Genomic DNA, 25,718 nt, shown 5'->3' on the forward strand with positions numbered 1-25,718 from the left:
GCCGAAGTATATCTGATTTAGATCTGCTTTAGCAACTATTTCGTAGATATTATTGAAATATAAAGTAAATGTAAAGAGCAATTTCGTGTAAATGCCCTGCAATGTATGTGCGTGTGCTCCCCTCCAGTCTCAGCTGTAGTCTCGCGGTCCCACGTGCTTTAACAGGAGGAAAGTGCGACTCGTGGATTTCAAGCGCACCGCCATGAATCTACAACTATAAACAACACAAAGTTTCAGCTAGCATCCAAAAAATGTTGTTTTCCAAAGAAGTGCCATGGCGGCGGCTGGAGGGCATGTCGTTTGGCTTGTACTCACCCGAAGAAATAAGGTGAGGCAGCTTTAGCCAGTTAGCTTCTGGCGAGTCAGAGTTCAAAACCAAATAGAAGCTAGTGACTTTTAGCTCCCTGAAATCTGTCACATCGGAGCTGCTGTGGAGAAACTCATTAGTTGTAGCACCTGAGTATGCTTGTCAAATAATAAGTCAAAAACAAACTGCCCTTTAAGCTTAACTGCTGTTTTACTTTCTGATCCAAAAAGCTCAGAACCAGTCACAAAACTGATTAAAAAGTAACTGAGGATAAGTTGCAAAATTTTTTTCCATCTCTTATTCAGGAAGTTGAGCGTGAAAACCATCACCAACTCCAAGTTTCTGGACGCTGTTGGAAATGTGGCCCAGAACAGTTTGTATGACCTGGCTCTGGGGCCAACAGACATCAAAGAGGTGCTTTACTGAATCTTTATATGTGCTCAGTGTTTGGACCTTAGTGTTGAATCTTTTGAATGAATCCAATGCCTCATTTTGCATTTAAATTAATCATGTTATTTTGTTTGATATTGTTCTGTTTTCCCAGATTTGTTCCACCTGCTGTCAGGATTTCAACAACTGTCCAGGACACTTTGGACACATAGAGCTGCCTCTACCAGTCTACAACCCACTGTTCTTTGATGTGAGCACCATTCAATACACAAACATTTACCAGAATTAGACTAACAGCTTTCACAAATGTAAGAATATTCAGTTGAAGGATATGGAAATTGAGTTCAGCTGCTTATTTAATTAACATTTTAAAAGCATTGCCACAATATTATTATTATTATTATTATTATTATTATTAATGGAGGGAACATTTTCAGCATTCTTTAGGATTTTTATATTGGTAATTAGCACAAGAATGTACTGTTGTTCTTTAAAGTACACAGAGCTATTAAAATCTAAGAGTTTTGTAACACAAAAAGATAAGATTGATGAATAATTTAGAAATGTTTCCCCAAGAAATGTGACATTTCCTCTTTGCCATTCAAGTGAAAATCAGAATAAAATTTTAAACAGAATGAATAATAATGAAAAAAGAAAACTGCAGTAGCCTGGCTTCATTATAGATGGATAGAAAAAGTTTGAAAAGGATAAAGGAGAGTAACTTTGGTTTTCCACGTTTAGCCTTCCTGTTATTTGCTGCAACTCTCACTCTCTCCATCAGCCTGAAGAAAATGGAGACATATTTCAGTATATCATAGAAACTATAGCTTCCTTTTAAACATCTTCTTCCAGTTTTTGTGCTGTCATGTCACTGACAGAAGAAATAGCTAGTAGATAATGGTTTTCTTCACTTAGAGCTTCTACACTAAAGAGTGTTGCTCTTAGCGCATCCCATCAGCTGCCGATATGCTTCTAGCTTTAAATAGTCCAATTTTTAATCCATTTATTTCACTTTGTGTCTGACATGTTGTTCCCCTTCAGAAACTCTACCTGTTGATCCGCGGCTCGTGCCTGTCGTGTCACATGTTGACATGTCCCCGCGCCGCCATCCACCTGCTGGTCAACCAACTCCGGTTACTGGAGCGTGGAGCCATGGAGGAGGTCCACCTTGTGGAGAGAGTTCTTAATCAGGTGGGTTAAAGGAACATCACACCATCACATCTGCATCAGAATTTCCTGATTCAAATTCAAATCTGTTGACGAATTGATACTGATAAACTCATTTTTAAAGATGAACTGGGACCTAACTTGCACTTTAAGTGTGTAATTAACTATTAACTGTGGGAAACAGTTAATAGTTATCGGACAAAAAAAAAAAAAAAGTCAAGTTGATTTTTGTTCTGTTTATGTTAGCACCTTGAAGAGAACCCCAAAGCCACTGGAGATGAGATCGAGCAGGTGCTGAGGGAGTTCACCAGCATGGTCATTGGAACGAACGCTGAGGCTTCACAGAACTCCAAACCCGTGAGTTTACACCTCCACATGATCACAAACCCAACCAGACAGGTGGTTTCACTGACGGTGTCTTCCTGCGTCACGTTTCTGTTTGTTAGATTAAACATCTGGTTGAGAAGAAGAGCAGCCTGATAAACGACTTCTGGAGGGTCCAGCTGAACACCAGGAAGTGTCCGTACTGCAGGTAGGCCGGCAGCGACCCAGCCTGACCGTGAAGCATGACGTTCTGATCGGTGACGCCAAGTTCACCTCGTGCTGTATGTCTGTGTTTTATCTGGGGGAAGAGTTGGCAGGTCAACGGTGCGTCGCGAACACAACAGCAAGCTGATCATCACCATGCCAACGGGAGGACAAACTGATGAAAACACAGGTGGGGGACTTTGGCAGTGCATAATGTTTAGTTTTGTAGTTTTTCTGTGGTAAGTTCAGGAGTTTTTATTAGTTATTATTAGTTAAATATTTAGTTTTAATTTTGTTTTTATTGATTGTAGTGGTAGTTTTAGTTTTTTCATACTAGTTTGGTTAATTTTTAGGTGTAGGATTCAAAGAGGTAAAACTATACTATTGTGATTATTTATACATCGATTGGGTAATGAGTACTCAGCAGATGATACCATTTTCAAAAAAATGTGTATTGAAAAAAGTAATTATTGAACGACCAGCCGACTCTGGTGTTTTCTCCCAGCTTTTTGCGGTCTCTGTTTTGTGAGCATAAGCAACACCAGTTGGGGTATGGAGCGCTGTTGTTTGCCGACAGCTGATGTAAACCGCTTGTGTGGGAGGGAAAAAAAATGTATTTCACATCAATTCCAAAGGCTAATAAATAGATTCATAAACACGAAAACTATGGCCATTATATCTCTAATTTCAGTATGTTTCAGTTAGTTTTATAACCAATATTCTTGCAGGTAGTAACATTTTTTCCCCCATTAATTATTGTTTTCATTTAACAAAATTGGTTTCTCAATTTCATTTTTTTGTTGTTTTGTTAGTTTTAGTTAACTTCAGCTTCAGTTATTACATCAAGAAACTGGCGGTCAGACCTGAAGTCTGGCTGTAGCAGTGAGTCAGACCTGAGCCTTCAGAGTCACATAAAGATGGTTGCAAAATCAGCCTTCTGTCTCCTGAAGAACATTCCCAAGTGAGAGAATTCCAACGCTTTTATGTCCCTGCAAGAACTAGAGAAACTTAAAAGAAACTAAAAGTTTTTATTAAACAAATAGAGTGTTTAATCCAAAAGATGGAAACCGATTAAACTCTTCAGCCTAAATGTTTTCAGGTTTAGTTTGCTGTAGTTCAGAAGTAGCTAAGACATTTCAGTGGAGCAAGAAGTAGTAAAGTGTTCAATAAAGCAAAACAAAGAAATAAGCATTTAGAACAAAGAATTAATACAAGAGGAAGGTTTCTGTTGCTTTATTGTGAAGATATTCTTTCCAGATTTCTGCTCTTATTTTGCGTGGGATGTGTTGAATGAGAATATTTCTCTCTGCTTACATGTCTTTTTTGTCGGTATTGCAGAAGATCTTCTGACCGGAAAGAGAGTGTTCCTCACTGCCAGCACCGCCAGGGAGCACATCAGTAAACTCTGGGAGAAAGAAGGTAAAATCCAAACCCTGAGAGCTGAAATTAGACATTATATGAGCATGAAGAGCATTATTTTAATGTGTAGAGATGAGTCGGAGAAATCTGAGTGTCCTGATCAGGTGGAACTAAATCGTGACACCAAAACTTCTCTTATGTCTGAAAAATATAGATGTTTTTCCTTTTTTTTGCGACCTTCTAAACAACTTGATCCGTCAGACTTTGCAGGAAAGTGATTCCTGTTTCCTTTGTCTGAGTTGGCACTTTTCTCCGGAGGAGAATCGGTGCTCCATCCAGCTGCCTGTGGCCGAGTTCACGCAGAACATTTCAGCTGGCTTCAGTGGAGGGCATTTGCCTGGGTCTGACAACCTTCTTCCAGAATTTCCTCCTCGCTTCCTCCTGTGGGTTAACCTACTAGCTGCCGGAGTTCAATTAAGTCCAACAGATCACACCCGTTGGGGGTCGTTCTCCTCTTTTTCACAGCGTGCTCTTAAAGGTTGCCCAGGTTAGGTTTTTGCATCTTGAGTTACAAGTTGCAGAGGAGATATTTGTATCTTCTATTTGTTTGCTAAGCCATCGGTAGTTACACCTTGTCGGTTTAGTCATTCGGACACCATAATTAATTACACCTATCAGAGGACTCTAGAGTGACACACAGAAAGAATGTCCACCATGTGAGTGTCTTTGTATGCTTATTTAAGTATGGGTTGGGATGAGGGGGATTATACAGCGTTTAGCAGCAGCAGAAAACGGATCCAAACATCAAATCAAAGAGATGCATAATAAAATCTATTTGCATGTCGGAGAACTGAACCACAAACTCCAGTCCTATGCATTGGCATAGGATCTGTCCTGGCAGAGTGAGGGGGTCCGTATCCCCAGGGAGCTGAGGCATGTTGGCCTGTAGTCCAGATTCAAAGCTGCACCTGTTGGATTTTGGGGGAATTTCCTCATGCAGGCGCTCTGCTGCAGTCCATCAGCTTGTGGGTCTCTTCCACGTAACCTGAACAAAAAATATAAATACCCCATGTCAAATATTGTTGCCATGTGGCGTTAACTGTAAATGAGCATTTGCTAGCATTTTGTTGCACAAAAGTAATATTTCTCTTGATTTGTGTATAATTTTTAATCCATCCTGCTGTCAGTGAGCAGTACTCAGTGAGTTGTTTTTTTTTACTGAGTGCAGGATGGGGCATGCCCACTGGGTGATCAGACAAAATGAGCAACAGATGGACAGTCCTTGGACTGGGGACAATAAGAGGCCAACCCAAAATGTCACATTTTGTCACAAGTCATAACGCTTCAGATGTCACAAGTTATGCGGGAGCGTGCCATTGGCATGTTGGTGCAGGGATGTCCACCAGAGCAGCAGCTGCATGGCTCAATGTCCATTTTCGGACCATTGACCGTTTAAGAGTTGGTTTCCAACACACTGGCACTACTGCAAATCGACCTCATCTTCGTCGGCCGCGTCTGACCACTACAGCACAAGATCGCCACATCCAGCTCGTCCATCTGTGGGATCGGTTAAGACCAGCGACACACACAGCTGATGAGTCTATTGGTCTGTACAACAGACGGATCACATCAGACTGTCCGTAACCGCCTACCAGAAGCCAACTGGGTCAAAATCAAATTCCTCAGCCTGACCCCTATCATGTTCAAAGGACTATCAATCTGCTGCAAATGGCCAGACCACCATGTTATCAATGCCGATATGAAGATCAGCGATTACTGAAAATATACTTTGAGTTTCTCTATATATTGCTCAACACAAATGTTAATAAAACTCTTATATTTGACATGAGGCATTTATATTTTTGTTCAGTGTAGATCCATGGCTTTGTTGATCCGTCTAGGTGTCGGAGCAGACCTTACGGAAGGAAAAGCCCACTTCTCTCCTTTTGCAGCAGACTTTGAAGCACCCTGAGAATGCTCAAAGGTCACTCTCATCTCACAGGATGCCCTTTCCCATTCACTGCCTGCTTGAATAGATGATCTCAGATCCACTTTTGCTTTGGAGACATCATTCCTTATGTGTATTTTTGTCCAGGGCTGCTCAAAGGTCACAGTCCTTTAACCTACAGGCTTTCCTTCTCTCCAGCAGTTTCAGTTCCTCTTTGGGTTGCCCATCTGTTTCCTGATTCACTGCATGTGAGCAACCAGTATGAAACTCTGGTCAACTTTACTGAGGTTACAGGTCAAACACATGAAACATGATTATTACTGATCATCTTTTTCCCAACCTTTCAGCTAGTATCTGCCTCCAACACACAACATCAGTGATCTTTGATTGCAGTTACACATTTTACATCATTTCAAGTTTTTTGTCAAAATCCCATCAATAACCTCTTTTAACTTCTCCGATTCAGCATCAAAGCAACATTAATACAAATATTTTGCACTGGTTCTTATTCAGTTACTCAAAATGTTTCGATTTCATTCTTTAAAACTCTCTGCAGGCTGGAAACTTTCCTCCAGTCTGCAGGAATCCCGCCGTTCCTTAGCCAGGGCTTGACAGCACTCGGTCTCTGCCTATGATTATGACTTTGATTTCTTATGATTAAATACAAAAATAATTAGAATTACTGTTAGGTCTAGATGTTACTTTATATGATTAATTTTACCGGTATTGTTACTGCTAAACCAAAATGTCCAGCATGGGGAAGTGGGATGATCTTGAGTTGTCTCGACACCTTTGATTCCAGGTTTCTTCCTGAAGTTCCTGTTTCCTGGTCTGGAGGAGAGCTCAGGGTCTGAGGGACAGAAGAGTTTCTACCCAGACCTGTTCTTCCTGGAGCTGCTGGTGGTTCCACCCTGCAGGTACGCTGGCAGCACAACGCGCCTACGTGAAGGCTGACCGCAGTACCTGACCCGCCCTCTGTTCTAGGTATCGCCCCATCAATCGCCTTGGCGACCAGATGTTCACCAACGGTCAGACGGTCAACATGCAGGCTGTGATGAAGGACTGCGGCATCATCAGGAAGCTTCTGGCTCTCATAGCAGGAGAGAAGCAAACTGAGGAGGTGGAGGAAGTGGTGAGAGAACGTCACGCCTTCCTTTTGGGAATACTTCATCTCAGCTCTTTATTTATCCCACCGTTTGTTTCCCCCAAACCCCAGACGTTGGATCCAGAGGATCAGACATTCCTGTCAGGAATTAGCGGAGTGACGTTACCAGATAAGCTCTATAACATGTGGATCCGCCTGCAGAGCCACGTCAACATCGTCTTCGACAGTGAGATGGACAAACTGATAACGGACAAATACCCCGGGATCAGACAGGTGTGACAGACTGGGATACAGTCATGGCATGCAGCGGGAAAAATGGGGCATGAACTAGGACATGTTTAAAATATGGCTGCATCTATGGATCATTTTTAGGGAGTGATTTTTTTGTTTTCTTCTCCTGACAATTGGCTAAAAAAATGCAACATTCTGCAGCTTTTTCATTTAACTACTGAAGCCTCTTTCTATGCAGTATTAGAAAAAAAACATTAAAAGATGCAAATAAAAAAAGTCAATTCCCTTTTTAAGATAAAACCAAGGACTTTTCTGTTTCTGTTTGGCAGATCCTGGAGAAGAAGGATGGATTGTTCCGGAAGCACATGATGGGGAAGCGGGTGGACTACGCCGCCCGGTCCGTCATCTGTCCTGACATGTACATCGGAACCAACGAGATCGGGATCCCCATGGTAACTTGAACTAGGTGGAGAGTAGCAACAGAGTTGTCAACCAGTTGATTATTGACATGTTGACGGTGTGTGTGTGTGTGTGTGTGTGTGTGTTGAGGTGTTTGCCACCAAGCTGACCTACCCTCAGCCCGTCACGCCCTGGAATGTGAAGGAGCTCCGGCAGGCCGTCCTCAATGGGCCCAACGTCCACCCCGGCGCCTCCATGGTGATTAACGAGGACGGCAGGAAGACCATCCTGTCGCCGAGCAGCGCCGCGCAGAGGGAGGCGGTCGCCAAGCAACTGCTGACGCCCTGTCCCGGTCCACACAAGATGCCCATGAAGATCGTAAGTCTGACTGCAAGCGGACCCACTCAGAGCTGTGGCTGGGTTTTCACTCCGTCATGCTGCGTTGTCGTTGCCTCAGGTGAATCGACACATAAAGAACGGAGACGTTCTGCTACTCAACAGACAGCCCACCCTGCACAGACCCTCCATTCAAGCCCACTGCGCTCGCATCTTACCTGGAGAGAAGGTAACACCTCTGCTCTGCTTCTGCTCTTTATTATATGAAGGATCCATGAAGGAAAAGGTTCCTACACTTTATTCCTTATCCTACTCTAGAAATGTGGAGTCCTTCCTTCCTTCATATTGCCTGACTTCCTTTCTATTTCCTTTCTTCTTCCTTCTTTCTTTCTTCCTTCTGAACTTCCATTTTGCTTCCTTTCTTCCTTCCTTCTTTCTTACTGCCTTCCTTCATTTCTTCCTTCCCTCATTTTTACTTTCCTTCACATTACCTTTCTTCCTTCCTTTATTTTTTTCTTCATATCTTCCTTTCTTTCTCCCTATTGCCTTTCTTAATTTTTACTTTCCCTCCCATTACCAGTCTTACTTCCTTACTTACTTACTTAAATTCAGTAAATTTCAGAACTCCATCCGTAGTAACCGAGTTGCCGTAGTAACCTTGTAGATCACATGACCAGCCTCTGCTCCTCAGGTCCTGCGGCTTCACTACGCCAACTGCAAGGCGTACAACGCCGACTTTGACGGAGACGAGATGAACGCCCACTTCCCTCAGACCGAGCTGGGCCGAGCCGAGGCCTACACGTTGGTCAGCACCAACCAGCAGTACCTCGTCCCCAAGGTGGACCCCCACAAAACCCCTTCTGCGCACACACATTTAGCCCCGCCTACTTTTCACTCTAAGACCCTGAACTCCTTGAATCAGAGGGATGTGAATGAGTTGTTGGTTTCCTTCCCTGTCTGTGGTCAGGACGGTAAACCTTTAGCGGGCCTCATCCAGGACCACATGGTGTCAGGAACCAAGATGACCATCAGAGGCTGCTTCTTCACCAAGGACCAGTACACTGAGCTGGTGTACCGAGGGCTGACCGACAAGACGGGCCGGATCAGACTGCTGGCCCCGGCCCTCCTCAAACCTCAGCAGCTGTGGACCGGAAAGCAGGTGACCACTGCACACGACTCCTATAACCACAGAGGGAAAAATATAAAGAACATTCACACACATTTAACTTGGCTTTCACTTCTCCACCGCACATTTCCACAAACTACACCAAAAGTTTTCTTGTTTTCTGAAAAAATAAGAATAAAAATCTTAATATTGTGACGAAATGTCTTCTTTTAAGTGAAATCATCTGCCAATGCAGTAAGAAAATTGCTTTTATTGGAATCCTGGCAATCTCATTTTAAGCAATAAATGCTTAAATTAAGTCATTTTAATCTAACTTATAAGATCCTTTTTCTCATTTTGGAGGATCATTTCTTTTAATAGGGATGAAAATGGAACAGATGTTCCTACTTCTATTAACTATGAAGTGAATAATTATTAGAGGGGCAGTATTATGTGTTTTCCAGGTACATTGTGCCATTTTATAGTTTCAAAAATGTTTATATATCAAATATGACTTAAAAAAATTTGACTTCCTAATTTAACACTTTAAATTTGGGCTTCTGTCTCTTTAAGAAGTTCCTGCTCTTTCTGAAGCTCCACCTTCAGGAGGTCAAGACAACATGGCTCCTCTATTAACCCTTTAACAACTTTTTTACCAGCGTTTCACTAAATAGCTGATATTATGAACTTAGCAGATACACAATTCCACTAAATGCTTGCTAATTATTTCTGGCTAGTCTGAAGGAGTTCTTTTTTTTTTTTTTTTTTTTTTTGCTTTAAGTACAGAAAAGTCCAAACCCTTTACCTTTTACTACCCAGAGTTTCTGACACAAAACATAAAATATTTGTAACAACTGATTACCTCAAATAGTTTGAGACAAAACCTGGAAAACCATGACTTATTTTGCATTTACTAGAGAATTACACTGCAAAACAGGAATTTCTGCTCTAGTTAAACTGACTTCAATTATTTTAACCTCAATACATTTCTAGGATATATTTACTTGTTAACAATAAACCTAATTTGAGATTATTTGATTTGATTGAACTCCTTTAAATCAGTAATGTTTTAACTCAGGAAGAGTTCAGGAATTCATATTTGGTGGAACAACCAGGAGGTTTTCAGTGGGGTTCAGTGCAGTGAGCTGTATTTTCTACCTCATCCCTCCTCCTCCTCCACAGGTCGTCTCCACTTTACTGCTGAACATCCTCCCAGACAAAGCCGTCCCCCTTAACCTCACTGGCAAAGCCAAAATCCCCGGCAAGGCTTGGATCCAGCTGCCGCCTCGATCTTCTCCAGGGTACAACCCGGATAGCATGTGTGAGTCACAGGTAGGAACACACACACACACACACACACACACACACACACACACACACACACACTGGAGGAGACGTTCCAGAGCTTATCAGCAGGTTGAACTGGCTGAACTGTCGTCCTGCAGGTGGTGATCCGTCAGGGCGAGCTGCTGGTCGGCGTTCTGGATAAAGCGCACTACGGCTCGTCGCCCTACGGTTTGGTCCACTGCTGCTATGAACTGTACGGAGGGGAGACCAGCGGGAAGCTGCTCAGCTGCCTGGCTCGACTCTTCACCGCCTACCTGCAGCTCTACAGAGGCTTCACTCTGGGTGCGGTCCTGCCTTTCAACAGCCAGTTTTTATTAGTTAAACATTGTTTAGTTTCAGTTTAGCCTTTATTAATCAGTCGATCAAGTTTATTTGTAGAGCACGTCTCGGTATCAAGGCAGAATGCTTTACATCATAAAAACACAAAGTCATAAAAAACATCATACAGTCACCAATTGAGAAACCAGTAACTAGCATTACATTTTGTCGAAAAACATAAATACACATCAAATATGTTGATCAATGTTCCAGTAATTATGGTTCCAAATCATCTCTAAACAGGTGGGTTTTTAGTCTAGATTTAAGGGAACTCTGTGCTTTGGTTGTTTCTCAATTTCAGTTTTTGTTATTTTGCTAGTTTTAGTTAACTGCAACGGCCTCGATAGGGACATTATAGTTGATAGATATAAACGCATTAGATTGAGTCATACTTCTGTCGAGCCTTAAATCTGGGCTACCCATCTGTGTCTGTCTAGGAGTGGAAGACATTCTGGTGAAACCTGGAGCCAATATGCGAAGGAAACAAATCATCCAAGAGTCTCTGAAAATCGGCACCACGGTGAGCGAAGCTCCCCGGTTTGTGTTTAATGCGCTCATGAAATCCTGCAGCCTTGTCAAATTCAGTGCTTCCTTCTTCCTGGATGCCACTGGCCAAAATGGCTGCCACAGCAACGGTGCAGTTTATGGGCCCCACGGTGCTCCACATGCCCACTGGGGACAAACATGTACTGCACACAAACACTCGGGAATGTTGAACACTGAACAGCGTTGAAGTTGAAATGTGATTTAAATTTTTTCCCTCACTTTCTTTTCTAAAAAACTAAATTAAAAATGACAGAAAAATATAATCAAAAAGTGTTTATTTTAATCATCAGTTGTGTGAGTTTTAGGATGGATTATTAGGGTGAACTGAAAATAATTCTTATTATTTGTGTAATACTAGCAGAATAAATATGCAATTTTACTAGAAAAAAGTCTTAAAATAAAAAAAAAGTTTTAATTTGATAATGGTGTGTTAAAATATGTATTTCCTGTGTAACTTCAGAAGATGCAGATTTTAATTTTTAGGTTGTTTTCATGTAGGAATTCTCATAAAATCACTACTTCATTCTTCTAATAATTCGATTTTATTCAAGTAAAATTGACACTTTATTCTCGTAATTACAATAAAACAAAATGGTGGCCCGGCCCTCATACTGTGCAGAGTTAACCAGAATTCAAAGTCCACTGTGAAACACATTTGCTATGTAAAGATGGCCGCCCAGGGCGTGTTGACATCACTCTGACTTACGGAAACCAAAGACATGCATTGATGGGGGGAGATCCAAATTTTCCAAAGTTGAAACCAAAATTCTTATTAATCCAAGATAACAATTGATAATTGATTAATTACTAATTTCTGATGTGAATGAGGAATTCACATCAGAATTGGTCTTTTCAAAGACCAATCTTTGTATATTTCATGTTGAACATTTTCTGTTGAGCTGGCAAACTGCTGACCGTCGGTATGTTTCGCCATCTTGGTTTGGACAGGCCAGCATAGTAACAGGAGCTCTGTGACAGGCAACATGTAGAAATAATGATTCATTTCCATAATTGGAGAGCTTTTCTGCTAATGTGCAACTTAGCTTCAAATATTTATCCGGTCCTTCTTCAAGCCACCAGCAGAGTGTGCTCATGAAATTCCCTTTGGTCCTTGTTGGAAAGTGATTTTCTAATGTGTGTGTGTGTGTGTGTGTGTGTGTGTGTGTGTGTGTGTGTGTGTGTGTGTGTGTGTGTGTGTGTGTGTGTGTGTGTGTGTGTGTGTGTGTGTCCCCCCCCCCTCTCAGGCCTTGCAAGCTGCCTTCAAACTGCCTCCCAGCATGACTCCGGCTGAAGCCGCCAGTCGGTGGCAGGACGCTCACCTCAGCCCCGACCAGAGAGACTTCAGCATGGCCGATCACAAATTCAAGGAAGTGGCCAACCAAGTGAACAACGACATCAACAAGGTTTCACTCTCCATCACTGGGTTCAATCATCACTCATACGTTCACAGCATATTAATTATTCCAGTTAAATGTTAACTTTTGGTATGCCAAAAACAAGTTAACTTTTGGTATGCCAAAAGTCAACATTTAAAGTTAAGTTTGGTATGCCGTATGAAAAGTTGTTTCACCTATCATTGTTTGTTTTTGCACTACTAACAGATAAACAGACATTGAAAAATATATTTTTACATTCAGTTTAGATGCCAAACAAACTCTGAAATGATTGTTTTTAAAAGAAAGGTACTACTCTTCACAGCCTTTATTAAATCTGTATTTCTTTGTGGATTATCCTCTCTAGATACTTTAAAAAGAAAATTCTTGGTTTATTTTGGAAATTTCAGTTTGTAACTTATTGCCCATATGCTAAAAAAATAGGGCAATCTCCCTTTATCAGAAGTCTTTAAAACTTTATTGTTTCATGATTTGCGAAGGGAAAAAAAACGGATGAAATCCAACGAGTTCATGTACTCAGACTCTAATAATGTCATTAAAGCTGATGGATTTTATGACTCCAAAAAACTGTGACTCCAGTTTCTAGACATCCTTAACAGGATGAAGCATCACAAATCAAAGTGTGTTTCAATGACCATGTGTCTGTGTGCAGGTGTGTATGCCGGTCGGACTGCACACCCCGTTCCCAGACAACAACCTCCAGCTCATGGTGCAGTCTGGAGCTAAAGGCTCCACCGTCAACACCATGCAGGTGACGCAAGTTCACCCTCATCTTCCCACAGCGTCCCGTCCTCCATTTTATTTGGATTGTGAAGAATAAATGTTTGTTGCTGCTCGTTCCAGATCTCCTGCCTGCTGGGTCAGATCGAGCTGGAGGGCCGCAGGCCGCCACTGATGCCATCAGGAAAGTTTCTGCCTTGCTTTCAGCCGTACGACCCTTCACCCGGAGCAGGGGGCTTCGTTTCTGGACGCTTCCTCACAGGAATCAAGCCACAGGTTCGTCCAGTTGGCTGTGGAGGTGGAGGGCGGTTTGTGTTTAACTACGGAAGGACATTATGCCATGCAGACTGTCAGATACGTGCAGGTCAAGTTGCACATTCAACAGCAGATAAAACATTTGCTTACTAAACGTTTCATAAATAAACTTGTTGGTAATAAGGTGAAATTATTTGGGAAGTTGTGCTACTTACATTTCTAAACCTAACAGGATATTAGTTCTGTAAGATACTATACTATCTTTGTCCCACAAAGAAATAGAATCAGCTCTAATATTAAATTGAAGCATAAATTGCTTTCCCACCACATGTTGATTATTTTTACTACTTATGTCCCTGCTTTGACTTTGGCACCTTTGCATTAATAAAACGTTTGGTTACTCCATGATGAAGGTGTCTCCATCCGTAAAGTCTTAAATTCAAAAATCTAAAATTAAGGCATTAAAATGTCTTAAATTAATTTGGGGAAAAAAAGTAAGTTGGCCTTAAATATGTTAATCATAAGTCTTAAAATTAGTGTTTTCTAGTTAATCTCATTTCCTCTGTAGCTTATTTTTCTCTTGGGACTTTTCTGTCAGGCAAATGTTTGAGTCACACTCAGACATCTTCATCATGTTCTGTGATTGAGGCTGTTGAAACCGCAGCTAACTAGCTGCTAATAAACCCTGGCTCCACTACACCTGACACAAGTCTAGGTGCTGTCTGGAAAAAAAAAGAGGCTTGGCACTACTACCCTATAAAATATGCTTCTTTGTTTTGTACATTTCTATTGTGATTTGGATCTTTAATTTAATTAATGGTCTTAAAAAGTCTTCAATTTGAGTTGGTGAAATCTGCAGAAACCCTGATGATTGTGATGTGTCTCCAGGAGTTTTTCTTCCATTGCATGGCTGGGAGAGAAGGCCTGGTGGACACAGCTGTGAAAACGTCCCGATCAGGATATCTGCAGAGGTAACTCGTCTTTTCACAAAGTTTTTCCTGATGTAAACAGAGCAAGCTTTAGCCTCATCATCAGCCGGCGTTGGGAAGTTGAAGTGGTTATAAAAGTGTGGGATTGCTGTGCTTCCTCTTCTCTTCATCTGCTGCCTTCTTGCCCCCCCACCTTCTGTTCCCCAGATGCATCATAAAGCACCTGGAGGGTCTGGTGGTGCAGTACGACCTGACCGTCAGAGACAGCGACGGCTCCGTGGTCCAGTTCCTGTATGGCGAGGATGGGCTGGACATCCCCAAGACCCAGTTCCTGCAGCCGAGGCAGTTCCCGTTCATCGAGAACAACTACGAGGTGTCGCAATAAACACTGACACTGACTGGCTTTCTGTGGGGATGCTAGACTCTGATTTAAAAAAAAAAAAAATTGCTACTTTTTGGAACCATTTATTATAATTTGCTAGCATAACTGAATATTTTTTTAAATCCATCTTGTTGATGTTATACTTAGAGATGTACCGCAAAACCAACTGGGGTCTGCAAAAAGAGATTCTGACTTTCAACCATCCCTGATCGCTGATCAACTGGTTGGAAATGAATAATCCCATCTTTTTTCTTGTCAGTGAATGCACCGTATCTAGTCACTAATGGCTGACAATTCTCTTCTGTGATGAAGTTATCAAAAGAAGGGGTCAAAGTTGGCAATTTTCACTATGAATGGCAACGTTTCAATTACAAAACGTGCGCAAAACTTATTCAAACAAATTCAGTGCTTCCTTCCCCCTGGATGTCACTGGCCAAAGTGGTTGGTATAGTAACAGTGTAGCCGATGGGCCCCACGGTGATTCGGCATGGCCGTCCGGGGACAAATATTTGCTGCACACAGCTACTAAAGCAGCTGCTTATGGTTCACTTCAAGTTTCTAACATGTTTAACGTGAGTGACTGTTTCTCCCACACCTTCCCTGATGCAGATAGGGCTACAGTCGGGGCGTTTTCACCGCGATGCTCTGTTTACTTACTTGGTGTCTTTGTTCCAGTGGTTCAATTTCTGTTGATACAGAGAAAACACACATCACTACAAACCACAAGAAGATTCACTCTGCTTGTTGAAAGGAAGGAAGGAAATAAAAGAGAAGACGATCACAAATTTGTTTCGTTTTGACCCGTTTATTTTTTAAAGAAGCATTCACATAAACGCAGAGTTAAAAACAAACCGTCCATCAACCACAGAACACACGGCGTCGTTAAAAGTCAACTTTTATTCTGTTAAAGTGAGGATTATGTCGCCGTTTCCCCTGCAACATTCTTCTTCTTTCTTCTACTAGCATAAATGCTTGTCTTACGAAAAAATTTAACAATTTCCACTTGGGAGCTTCGTTTCTTGTACAACCTGCACCAAATGTAAGAGCAAGTTTAGACCAACAAACTCCACAATTTTGAAAGAAACATACAAAAAAAATAGAGGATGAAGAAAAAGATGCAAAGAAGGAGTAGAAAGAATGAAGAAAAACAGAAAAATGATATAAAAGATTTATTGATGGAATATCCAGAATCGGAGTAGCATATAAATGTTGTCATAACTTTAACTTTGGCTTCTTCTTTCTTATGACTGTAAAATATTTTCTCTGTTCTTTCTTCATCTCCCGTTGCTATTATCACAGTTAAGCATAGAATCCTTTAAAACTTCCTTTGCCTGTGCTTCCTGTTCCTCCTCAGGTCATCAGGAAGTCACAGAACCTGGACAGCGTTCTGGCCCGTTTGGACCCTCACACTGCAGCCCACCACTTCACAGCCATCCAGCGCTGGAAAGCAAAGAGAGAGCTGGCTTGTCCCCGCACAGGTATATACATTTAAAAAAAACAAACAAAAAAAAGTTTGTTTTTTACATTTTTTTTCCGTAAATTTTGATTTGACTGTGTTTTCCGTGCCAGGAGCCTTTCTACTGTTTTCCCAAAAGAAGCTAGCGAAACTACGAGAGGCCATGCCGTCAACAGAGCCGCTGCCCGCTCAAGACCCTGCGGTGCTGCAGGTAAAAGTCCGTTTTAGTTCGACTTCCTGCACATACCGCGTCGTCTTAACCCTTCTCTCTCTCTTCCTCTCTCTCTTCGTCTCATCAGTTGGTGAAGGACTGGCACTCTCTGGACGAAGCCGGCAGAGCCAAATACGCCAGGCGGTCGTCCCGCTGCCCCGAGCCGACCCTGGGCCTGTTCAGGCCCGACGTCTGCTTCGGGTCGGTGTCGGAAAACTTCCATGACATCACCGAGAAATACCTTCAGAACAGAGGCAACGCCACAGAAGATGACATGGAGACACAGAGGTACTGAAAAAAAACAACAACAAAAAACACAAGTCTTCCTAGAGGATGATTGAACCTCTCATAATTTTGCTTCCACTAGTCTGAGCGTTGCTAAAAAGATAAAAATAAAGTCTGGTTGAACTGTGGTCAGGTCTGTCACCATCTGAGGCATGTAATCAATCTTAGTTCTTCTTCTAGTTTCCTGCTTTATGGTAAGTGGTGACAAAGTGAGGCAAAAATATGTTAAGTTTCCATATCGCTGAAAATGTCTTTAAGTCCCACCTTGTTTTCGCGTTGGCTGTTGCAGACAGTGAAGCAGTCTTTACCACAACGTTTTACTCTTCAAATTGCTTTAAATTTTCAGCATTTTTCTGATTTTTTTCTTGATTTTTTCTTTTGAGCTGTCTGACATTGCTGCCTTACACCAGGGGTGGGAATCTTTTTTTTTACCATTTCATAATTTGATTCAAAATCAATTTTCAACTCATAACTCTGATTTCTGCCTTAATCCATCAGTGTGCAAAGAATCCTCACGGTCTACTCCTGTCTGCCTCTGCAAGGCAGAATGACAAATGGAAATATTAAAAAAAAATTTTTTCATGTTTATAAAGTTTTAAATATTAATCCTTGATTAAATGGAAGTACTCCTCCCTGTTTCCGTTCCCGTTTCGCTTTAGTGAAGCGTCACATTTCTGCAGACATGGACAATGACGTTGCAAGTTCCAGTTATCAGATGGAGTTTTTAGCCATCTGATAATTTTTGTGGCTGGGATGTTGCTCTGGGTTACAAAATGCAGGCTGACAAATAACAGAATAACCAAAAAAAAAACATTTAAAATCAGTTTTTGGGACACTTTACACTCATTTTGGGTAAATTTTGATTAATTTTTGGGTCGTTTAAAGTCAATTCTTTTTAATTGGTTTTAGGAATATTTTTAGCCAATTTTGGACCATTTTTAATCAGTATTTGGGACATTGTTAATGAGTTTTGGGAACATTATAATAAATTTTTGGGACTTTTTTTGTAGTTGAAATTCTTACTGATGTTCCACTTATGAACAGAATAAATACAAACAAATGTAAATATAAACCTATCCGGTTGGCACAGAGTAAATTACATTACTTTCAGTACATTGTACATATTACAGTAACAGTATGGCACTGGTATACAATTTAGGTGCATAGTTTTTGGGACTTTTTTGTCTTTTTTTTATTTTTCGGGATTCTGAAGAGACATTTCAAAAAGATTTGGGGGCATTTTTATCTAATTTTGGGTAAAAATGCCCAAAATGACCAATTATAATGATTTTTGGAGATTTTAATCCAGTTTTTAGGACATTTTGAATGGTTAGTAAATGAGAATTATGTTATCGACTTTTGTTTTTCTTTTTGCCACACCCTCCCACTCTGTTCTGTACAGCTAGAATTAGATTCCTGTTTGATTGTTTCTCCTCTGCTCAGCAGAGCGTGTCCTGTAAAAGTGACATACAGTGATGAATGATTGCAGGCTGCGGCAGCTGCTCCACTATAAGTGGCAGCGCTCCCTGTGTGACCCAGGGGAAGCTGTGGGCCTGCTGGCGGCTCAGTCCATAGGCGAGCCCTCCACCCAGATGACCCTCAACACCTTCCACTTCGCGGGCAGAGGAGAGATGAACGTCACTCTGGGAATCCCTCGGTAACAACCCCTCACGCTCACAACACTGGTGTCCGTCGTTATCGTTGACATCTCACTTTAACGTGTGCCAACACATGTCCGACCTTCCAGACTGAGGGAGATCCTAATGGTGGCCAGTTCCAACATTAAAACCCCCATGATGAGCATCCCGGTGCTGAACAACAAGAAGGCCTTGAAGAGGGCCAAAACCCTGCGAAAGCAGCTCAGCAGAGTCTGCCTGGCTGAGGTCAGAGGCCGTCACAGTTCTGTTTCCTTATCAGTTTCTTTTCCTCTGTTACATGGTGCTTTACTTATCTCCTCTGCTGAGGTCTCTTTCTGAGCTTAGCTGTTCCTCCTTCATCAAAGCCCAGTCTTAATGCAGCAGACCGTCGCTTTTCTGCTCAGAACATGAGTTCAGTTTAGCTTGAGGTTATACTTAGGAATGGCTAAAAGTACCAGGTAGTATAGTGTAACTTTTTTTTAGCATTACATCATGTTATAATACTGTTCCCTCATCAAAAGCATACTTGGAGTGTTGCTTTGATTCTTTCATGCATGCTTCAGAAATCCTTCAATCTCCATAGCAACCATTCAGCTGTGCTAAAACACCTGGGTGAACCTAGCCCCACCTTTGAGGACGAAGCTCCTCTCAGAGCTGCAGTTTCCAAGCTACCGAGTTTCTGCCTCACAGAGCAGCCCTCCCCTGCCACTCCCCCACTCAGCTCCTTCAGACTAGCCAGCAGCAATTAGCAAACACCTGGTGGAACTGCTGAGCTCATTTTATCAGCTAATTCTCAGTGACACGCTGGTAAAAACGTCTACAGGGTTAATAGAGGAACCATGTTGTGATGACTTCTTGAGGATGGAGTTTCAGAAAGAGTTGTTAAAAAGACGGAAGCCCAATTTCAAGGTGTTAAATTAAAAAGTCTGATTTTTAAGTCATGTTTGATATATACAGCATTTTTATAATTACAAAACTGCACTGTATAACTGGAAAATACACAATAATGTTTCTTTTATTTATCAGAGTTACAGATAAATGAAGTTCTTAAGATGAATAAAAATCAATAGAATGTTGTGATATGTTCCATAATATAAACGTGCGTGTGTGTGTGTGTGTGTGTGTGTGTGTGTGTGTGTGTGTGTGTGTGTGTGTGTGTGTGTGTGTGTGTGTGTGTGTGTGTGTGTGTGTGTGTGTGTGTGTGTGTGTGTGTGTGTGTGTGTGTGTGTGTAGGTGCTGCAGAAGGTGGATGTTGTCGAGACGCTTCGGATCGAAACTTATCAAAGACTGCAATTGTTTAAAGTCACCTTTCACTTCCTCCCTCCCGAGCGTTACCGTGACGACAAGCTTTTAACTCCCCATCAGATCCTCCGCTACATGGAGACGAGGTGTGTGTTCGCATGTCAGGAAACAGTCAGAGACAACCTGTTTGTCTTTAACCCCACCTTCTCTCATCCACCTCTTCATCTATTTTCAGGTTTTTCCGTCTCCTCCTGGAAGCCATTAAAAAGCGCACAGCTAAGCTGGCCTCCATCGCCGTGGAGACGAGGAAGGCCACCCCTGGAGATAAAAACATGGACGAGGACAGGACCGCGGGGGCCCAGGTTTTAATTTAGTTTTGTCTTATTATTTTGTCAGTGTTCTCCATCAGCCGCAGTCGCACTCGAGCTTTTATTTTCGTTCACGTTGACGTTCCGCAGGACGGCGGTGGAGAAGAGGAGGAGGAGGAAAGAGAGGTGGTTGATGACCAGGGGGATGAAGGAGACGCCGACGCGTCAGACGCCAAGAGGAAAAGCAAGCAGGCGGAGGAGGTAGGGCCGAGGCTGCGTCCATTGTGAAACGTAATACCACAAATTACTTTTATCATTTTCTCCTGGTCGCCAACACGAGTTTCAACTTGGTTGGAATGAAATGTACTCCCAGAAACTCCCGTCCAATCAGCATACAAGCAGTACAAGCAGTGTTTTTAGTCTAGTTTCTTGTGCAAATATCTTAGTTTTGTCCTATTTAAAGTGCACTAACTTACAAGTAGCTTTTCAGCAAGATATAGCAGCTTGTTTTGAGTCATTGTTTCCTTAATATTGATGAAAAATCACTACTTCCAATGGTAGATTACTTCACTTTTAAAATATCTTGTTAAATAATCTGCCAATGCAACAAGAACCTTTTCATCAATATTAAGGGATTATTGACTTAAAACAAACTCCTATTTCTTGTTAGTCTTATTTCAAGTGTACTGAGATATTTGCAGTAGAAACTAGAACAAAAACACTTAAAGTGGTTTTACTCCAAAAACAAAAAACCTTACTGAGGAACAATGTAGCTGTAGAATCATGGAGGGACTTTGGTTGCAACAGTTACTGGAACCTGCAATAAACATATAAAAGAAGAAAATATATGGAGACTCAGAAACGCCAACATTGACCTTTGGAAACGGTTATTATGCTTCTGCTCACTTTTTTTGAGTTCTTGTCGAGCCTTATCAGTCACCGCTCTAGTTGTTTGAAACAATTTGATTATTGCTTTCACTGTAGTTATGTAGTGAGCTGTTTTCTTTAGCTCACCTAAAGAGCTAACTTCTATAAATGGAGCATTCTGTTGTCTTCCCCATTTTTTAAAAGTATCTAAAAGGAAAGAGCCTCTGCACCAGGTCGTGGATTGTTAATTCAAAGTTCTTTGACACTTGAAGTAGAAATTTTAATATGGCTCAGTTAGCTAATGTCAGTGATAATGAAACTGAATGAAACTAAAGATTTTTGGTAAAAAGCTGCATTTTTTCTTCTTTTTTTTTGCTACTTGAAATGGTCTCTGGACCGTCCAATTTGGTCTGGTTTGTTTGCTAAAAATCCAAACTATTGGGAGAATTTACAGAAAATAAAGTACTGGATCAGGAATTGCGCCTTGGAGAACTCCACTACTATGGTTCTTTTTTTTATTATTCTTAAAAGACATAGAAGTAATTGTACTTTTTAATTTTCCTTTCTCATGTATTTAGAATTTAAATGTCTTAATTGAAAGTAAATCAGAACCAAAGTGAAATTCCTTGTGTGCACAAACGTGACAATAAATCCAGTTCTTGTAAATAAAAAAATAAAAAAATCTCTCCTCATTAAAATAAAATAAAATACCAGGCTAAAGGGTTGATGCTGAAAAAAGAATTGAAGTGAAACCAGTAAAGCTAACACTGTTGCTTTCATGTTAGCATTTAATTTCAATGGGAAATGAAATGTTCAATTGCAACATTTAATTTCCCTTGGAGATGAGTAAAGTAGTTGTGAATCAAACGAAACTGAAACTAAGTAAGCTAAGCTAAAAACTGAATGCAGCCTGACTGAGGGAGGTAAAAACATAACATGTCTGTTCAGTAAGACTGAAAACCAAAGAACCACCGCTGGTTAAAGTGGTACTTATAGAAATGGTTTTGAAACACTTGCTTAATGAGATTTCGTTCACTGTTCCGACTCAGGATCTAGATGAACACTGTGAGTATTTTGTAAGATGAGATTCTCACTGTATAATAACTCAGCAAATACCAGTGTTAAACAATCTGATTGCTTTCATTCAGAACTGGGGGGAAAAAAATTCCCAGAGAATTTAGTCAATGTAGACTAGTTGGGAGAGTTGGAAACAAAAATCCTGGAGTCATGGATGTCCAAGCCGATAATTCACCTCTGCCTACAGGTAGACTACGAAAGCGAAGACGAGGGCGAAGGCGACGATGCCGAAGAGGATGAGGGCGAAGAGGAGAACAGCCAGGCAAACGCTGTGGAGGAGACCCAGCCTGAGTCAGCAGACACTGGAGAGCAGCAGCAGCAGCAGGAGAAGAAGAAGAAGAAGAAGAAAGAAATGAAAGCGGAGCAAGAGGGAGAGTCCTCGGTCCAGATGAGGGTGAACTCGGTTCTGTCGTCTAACTCGGCCATACAGAGATACTCCTTCGATCAGCAGGAAGAACTCTGGTGTGAGGTGAGCCAGGTTACACTTTAGAGAGTTACAGTAAACTACAAGTAGGCTGCAAACCGTCAGAATTATTGGTCTATATTTGTGCAAAATGGTACACCTATGTAGGAGTTCAATCAATGTTTATTGTTATACTTGATTAATGACTTTTCTTTAATAAGTTACTTTGAGAATCTGCTATAAACTACACTAACAGGAGGTTTCAGATACATTCTCTTATCGCTCGTATGTCAGATTTAAAAGTCTTAAATCTGAGACTTTTGGGAAAAATACAAGAAACAGCCCCTGAAATCAGAATTCCAGCTGAAAATATTGGGACTTGCCTGCCTAGAAACGGTGGGTTTTTAGTCCATAAAGGCTGTCACCGTACTGAATGTAGTGAAAGGTGCCTGATGTGGGTTAGGCCCAAGGTTTGCTCAGACTTTAAACTTCCCCCGCTGTTCTGTTTCTTCCCGTCAACTCCGATATGCTAACGACTTGCATGAAATGTGACCATTCACACAGGTGGAGCTGGAATTCCCCATGAACAGGATCCACTTCGACCTGACCTCGGTCCTGTCGACTCTGGCCCAGAACGCCGTCATCATGGAGACCCGGGGCCTGACGCGGTGCCTGCTGAGCGAGACCACGACCAAGTCTGGGGAAAAACAGATGGTTCTCAACACAGAGGGCATCAATATGCATGAAATCTTTAAGTACAACGATGTACGTCGGTCGCATTCCACACAACCTGCAACACACTTACTCCATAATTTATGCCACACTTTGTTGAATCACTCTTGCACTGAATAACAAGAGATTACACAGTAAACTAAGAAGCATATGTCAAGAGATATATATGAATGAAAGAACCTGAAATTACAGCTCAGTGGCATGTTTTATTATCAATAATATTATCAACTTTTTCAGACATTTCTCTCCATGTATAGAAAGGTTGCATGTTATTGTTTACATCCGAACATTTTACACATGCGCACAACGCTGAAGGGCGATGAGATGATTGTTTTACTTTCCATCAGTAGCCGCACAGCAGCTGTGGAACTATCCTATTAACTCAATTAAACCTGGACCTGTAGCATTATTAATTCAGTGCAGTGTGTCACAAGAAAGGCATAAATAATGCAGAAAAACGGTTGTTAAAAACCACTCATATTCTTCTACTCCCTCGCTCTACACCTGCTCTGCCGATGATCTGTCAGAGTCGGTGTGTGGGTCGCTTTTCTTTTTTCTAACTACCAAAACACAACAAACTCCACAGCACATCTACATGTTAAGGTTGTCAAAGTCAAGTTAGCATAACGTTATGCTAGATTTAATTAATTTTTTTTTATTAAAATGTTGTAGTGTTGACAGTTAGTAGCAAAGCACTGCATCCCTTTTTCTTTCATACACAATGCTACATTTAATATTTAGCATGTTATGTTGACAACTAAACAGCTAAAGCCAATGCTAAGCTAGCACTTTTTTGCCCTCCAGCAGGGCGATGGCGCAGGGATCTTCTGTCCATGACGTCACATTGCAACATGTCTATATTAATATTAGAATCTGATTAGTTGTTGCATTTACAAGTTCAGCCATCGTTCAGGACTTGAGGAACACGGTTTAGCATTTTAACCTCAGCAGATATCCTCATGTTCCAGTTCCACCAGCTGAACAGAACTGGTTTAAGTCCAACCTGATTGTTGAAATTAAATCAACAATCAACAACTAAACACATCTTTGCGTGGATGTGTTTAGTTGTCACATGATCAGCTTGTGTCTCCAGATCCTGGACGTCAACAAACTCTACTCCAATGAGGTCCATGCCATGGCCAGCACCTACGGGATCGAGGTGGCTCTGAAAGTCATAGAGAAGGAGATCAAAGACGTCTTTGCAGTTTATGGTACGCACACGCGCGCGCACACACACACACACACACACACACACCCCTCTGCTCTAACTCACACAGCATTACTACAGTGTTTAAAAAGGTCTGGAAATTAATTAATTTTCTAGTCTAGATCAGGTTTGATGGAATTAATTTTTTTCTGACTTTTTCCATCCTTTCACACATTCACTTGTCTATTATCTGACTCCTTTTCCTTTGATTCTTCCGTCCCTCCTTTTGCCTTTCTTCCTTCTTTCTTTCCCTCCTTCCTTCCTTGTCTTCTGTCTTTCTCTTTCCTATTGCCTTCTTTCCTTACTTTACTTCCTTTTGTATTCCTCCTTTCTATCATTCCTTCTTGCTCATTCCTTTTTGTCTTCTTTTTCTTCCATACTATTGCATTCCTTCCTTTCTTTCTATTAACATCCTTCCTTCTTATTGCCTTCTTTTCTTTTTTTTGTCTTATTTATTTTTGCAGATTTAATGTGTAAAGTCTGACCTCTACACCCACATCTGTCATATTTATCCTGAAAGAATCCCCAGTTGATTTGAGTATAGAAAACTCTGTAACGTTGAACAAAACATGCAGAACTCTTAGAGCACACGGCTCTCAGATTGTGACCCGGTATCTCTGACCCCCGTCTGCAGGGATTGAGGTTGACCCCAGGCATCTGTCATTGGTGGCAGACTACATGTGTTTCGAAGGCGTCTACAAGCCGTTAAACCGACACGCCATCATGTCGAACTCGTCCCCTCTGCAGCAGATGACCTTCGAGACCAGCTTCAAGTTCCTCAAACAGGCCACCATGCTGGGTAAGAAATGGAGGGAAACGGTGGATCTTGAGTCTAATTTGATTTTCATACTTATGGGATGAAAATGGCTCCTGTCTTTCAGCATGTAATTGACATTCCTCCAGCTTTGGTTCACTCGTTTTAACCACAATCCATTCAGTAACATACAGTGGTTTACAGAAATCAACATTGTCAGTTTCTTTCTTGGTCGTTGATGTCTTTGCTCTTTTTTTCCTTTTTTCACTAACTGCTATTCATTCTGATTCAGGGTCACGTGATCAGCTGGCTTCACCCTCCGCCTGCTTGGTTGTGGGGAAGGTGGTCAAAGGTGGAACAGGGCTGTTTGAACTGAAGCAGCCTCTGCAGTAGGACGAGCCGCTGGCAACTGTTTGCGTGTTTGTTGATCTAAATCCTGCAGCTGAAGCGCCACTTGTCTGGGTTGCAGACAGGAATGTTATGTTTAATAGGTTTTTTTAATAGTACTTTGCAAACCAAATGTCCTGTTAGAAAAGGTTTGATGTGGAGATTAATGTAACCCACTGTGTATGCCTTTAAGCATATATTGTATGATACAGTAAATAATTAAAAGTTCTTGTTCAAAACTTTTTAAACTGAGACTTTACTATCAGAATTGTTTGGAAGGCAGCCTACATCTCCATTGTTTCCTGTGTCTAATGATGTACAAAGTATTAATAAATATGAATTGTTTAGCGGTTTTGTGTGTGCAGGTTGATTTGTAACTGTATCAT

General features: G+C 41.4%; 1 protein-coding gene and 2 non-coding genes across 3 annotated transcripts; all 3 read left to right on the top strand.

Annotated features, from left to right (window-relative positions):
- The first annotated feature begins 138 nt into the window (after nucleotides 1-138).
- polr1a (RNA polymerase I subunit A) lies at nucleotides 139-25,684 on the top strand. Its single transcript, XM_014966977.2, has 37 exons — nucleotides 139-328; nucleotides 613-721; nucleotides 852-947; nucleotides 1,739-1,888; nucleotides 2,111-2,221; nucleotides 2,311-2,396; nucleotides 2,497-2,582; nucleotides 3,731-3,811; nucleotides 6,502-6,616; nucleotides 6,684-6,831; nucleotides 6,916-7,077; nucleotides 7,365-7,487; nucleotides 7,585-7,812; nucleotides 7,892-7,999; nucleotides 8,462-8,608; nucleotides 8,738-8,929; nucleotides 10,058-10,207; nucleotides 10,321-10,504; nucleotides 10,978-11,060; nucleotides 12,331-12,489; nucleotides 13,133-13,231; nucleotides 13,324-13,476; nucleotides 14,344-14,426; nucleotides 14,592-14,757; nucleotides 16,121-16,244; nucleotides 16,336-16,433; nucleotides 16,522-16,721; nucleotides 18,208-18,375; nucleotides 18,466-18,601; nucleotides 19,589-19,743; nucleotides 19,833-19,959; nucleotides 20,056-20,166; nucleotides 22,037-22,318; nucleotides 22,817-23,017; nucleotides 24,078-24,195; nucleotides 24,826-24,990; nucleotides 25,238-25,684. Exons 1-37 carry the CDS (start codon nucleotides 252-254, stop codon nucleotides 25,336-25,338), a joined length of 5,082 nt encoding a protein of 1,693 aa, XP_014822463.2. The 5' UTR covers nucleotides 139-251; the 3' UTR covers nucleotides 25,339-25,684.
- Nucleotides 11,106-11,241, top strand: LOC148157176 (small nucleolar RNA SNORA5). Its single transcript, XR_015764528.1, has one exon. It is a non-coding gene; the product is annotated as a small nucleolar RNA SNORA5 (small nucleolar RNA).
- LOC148157177 (small nucleolar RNA SNORA5) lies at nucleotides 15,158-15,290 on the top strand. Its single transcript, XR_015764529.1, has one exon. It is a non-coding gene; the product is annotated as a small nucleolar RNA SNORA5 (small nucleolar RNA).
- Nucleotides 25,685-25,718: the final 34 nt, after the last annotated feature.

Source organism: Poecilia mexicana, unplaced genomic scaffold (genome assembly GCF_051168715.1).
Source record: "Poecilia mexicana isolate PSO_F unplaced genomic scaffold, ASM5116871v1 scaffold_10, whole genome shotgun sequence".
Taxonomy (NCBI): domain Eukaryota; kingdom Metazoa; phylum Chordata; class Actinopteri; order Cyprinodontiformes; family Poeciliidae; genus Poecilia; species Poecilia mexicana.

What these genes read in the sequence shown, in the direction of transcription:
- polr1a (XM_014966977.2), top strand. Translation starts at nt 252, where the DNA reads ATGTTGTTTTCCAAAGAAGTGCCATGGCGGCGGCTGGAGGGCATGTCG. An exon ending in CTACAGAGGCTTCACTCTGG is followed by an intron (nt 10,505 to 10,977) that starts GTGCGGTCCTGC and finishes GTGTCTGTCTAG; the next exon opens with GAGTGGAAGACATTCTGGTG. An exon ending in AGGAAGAACTCTGGTGTGAG is followed by an intron (nt 22,319 to 22,816) that starts GTGAGCCAGGTT and finishes CCATTCACACAG; the next exon opens with GTGGAGCTGGAATTCCCCAT.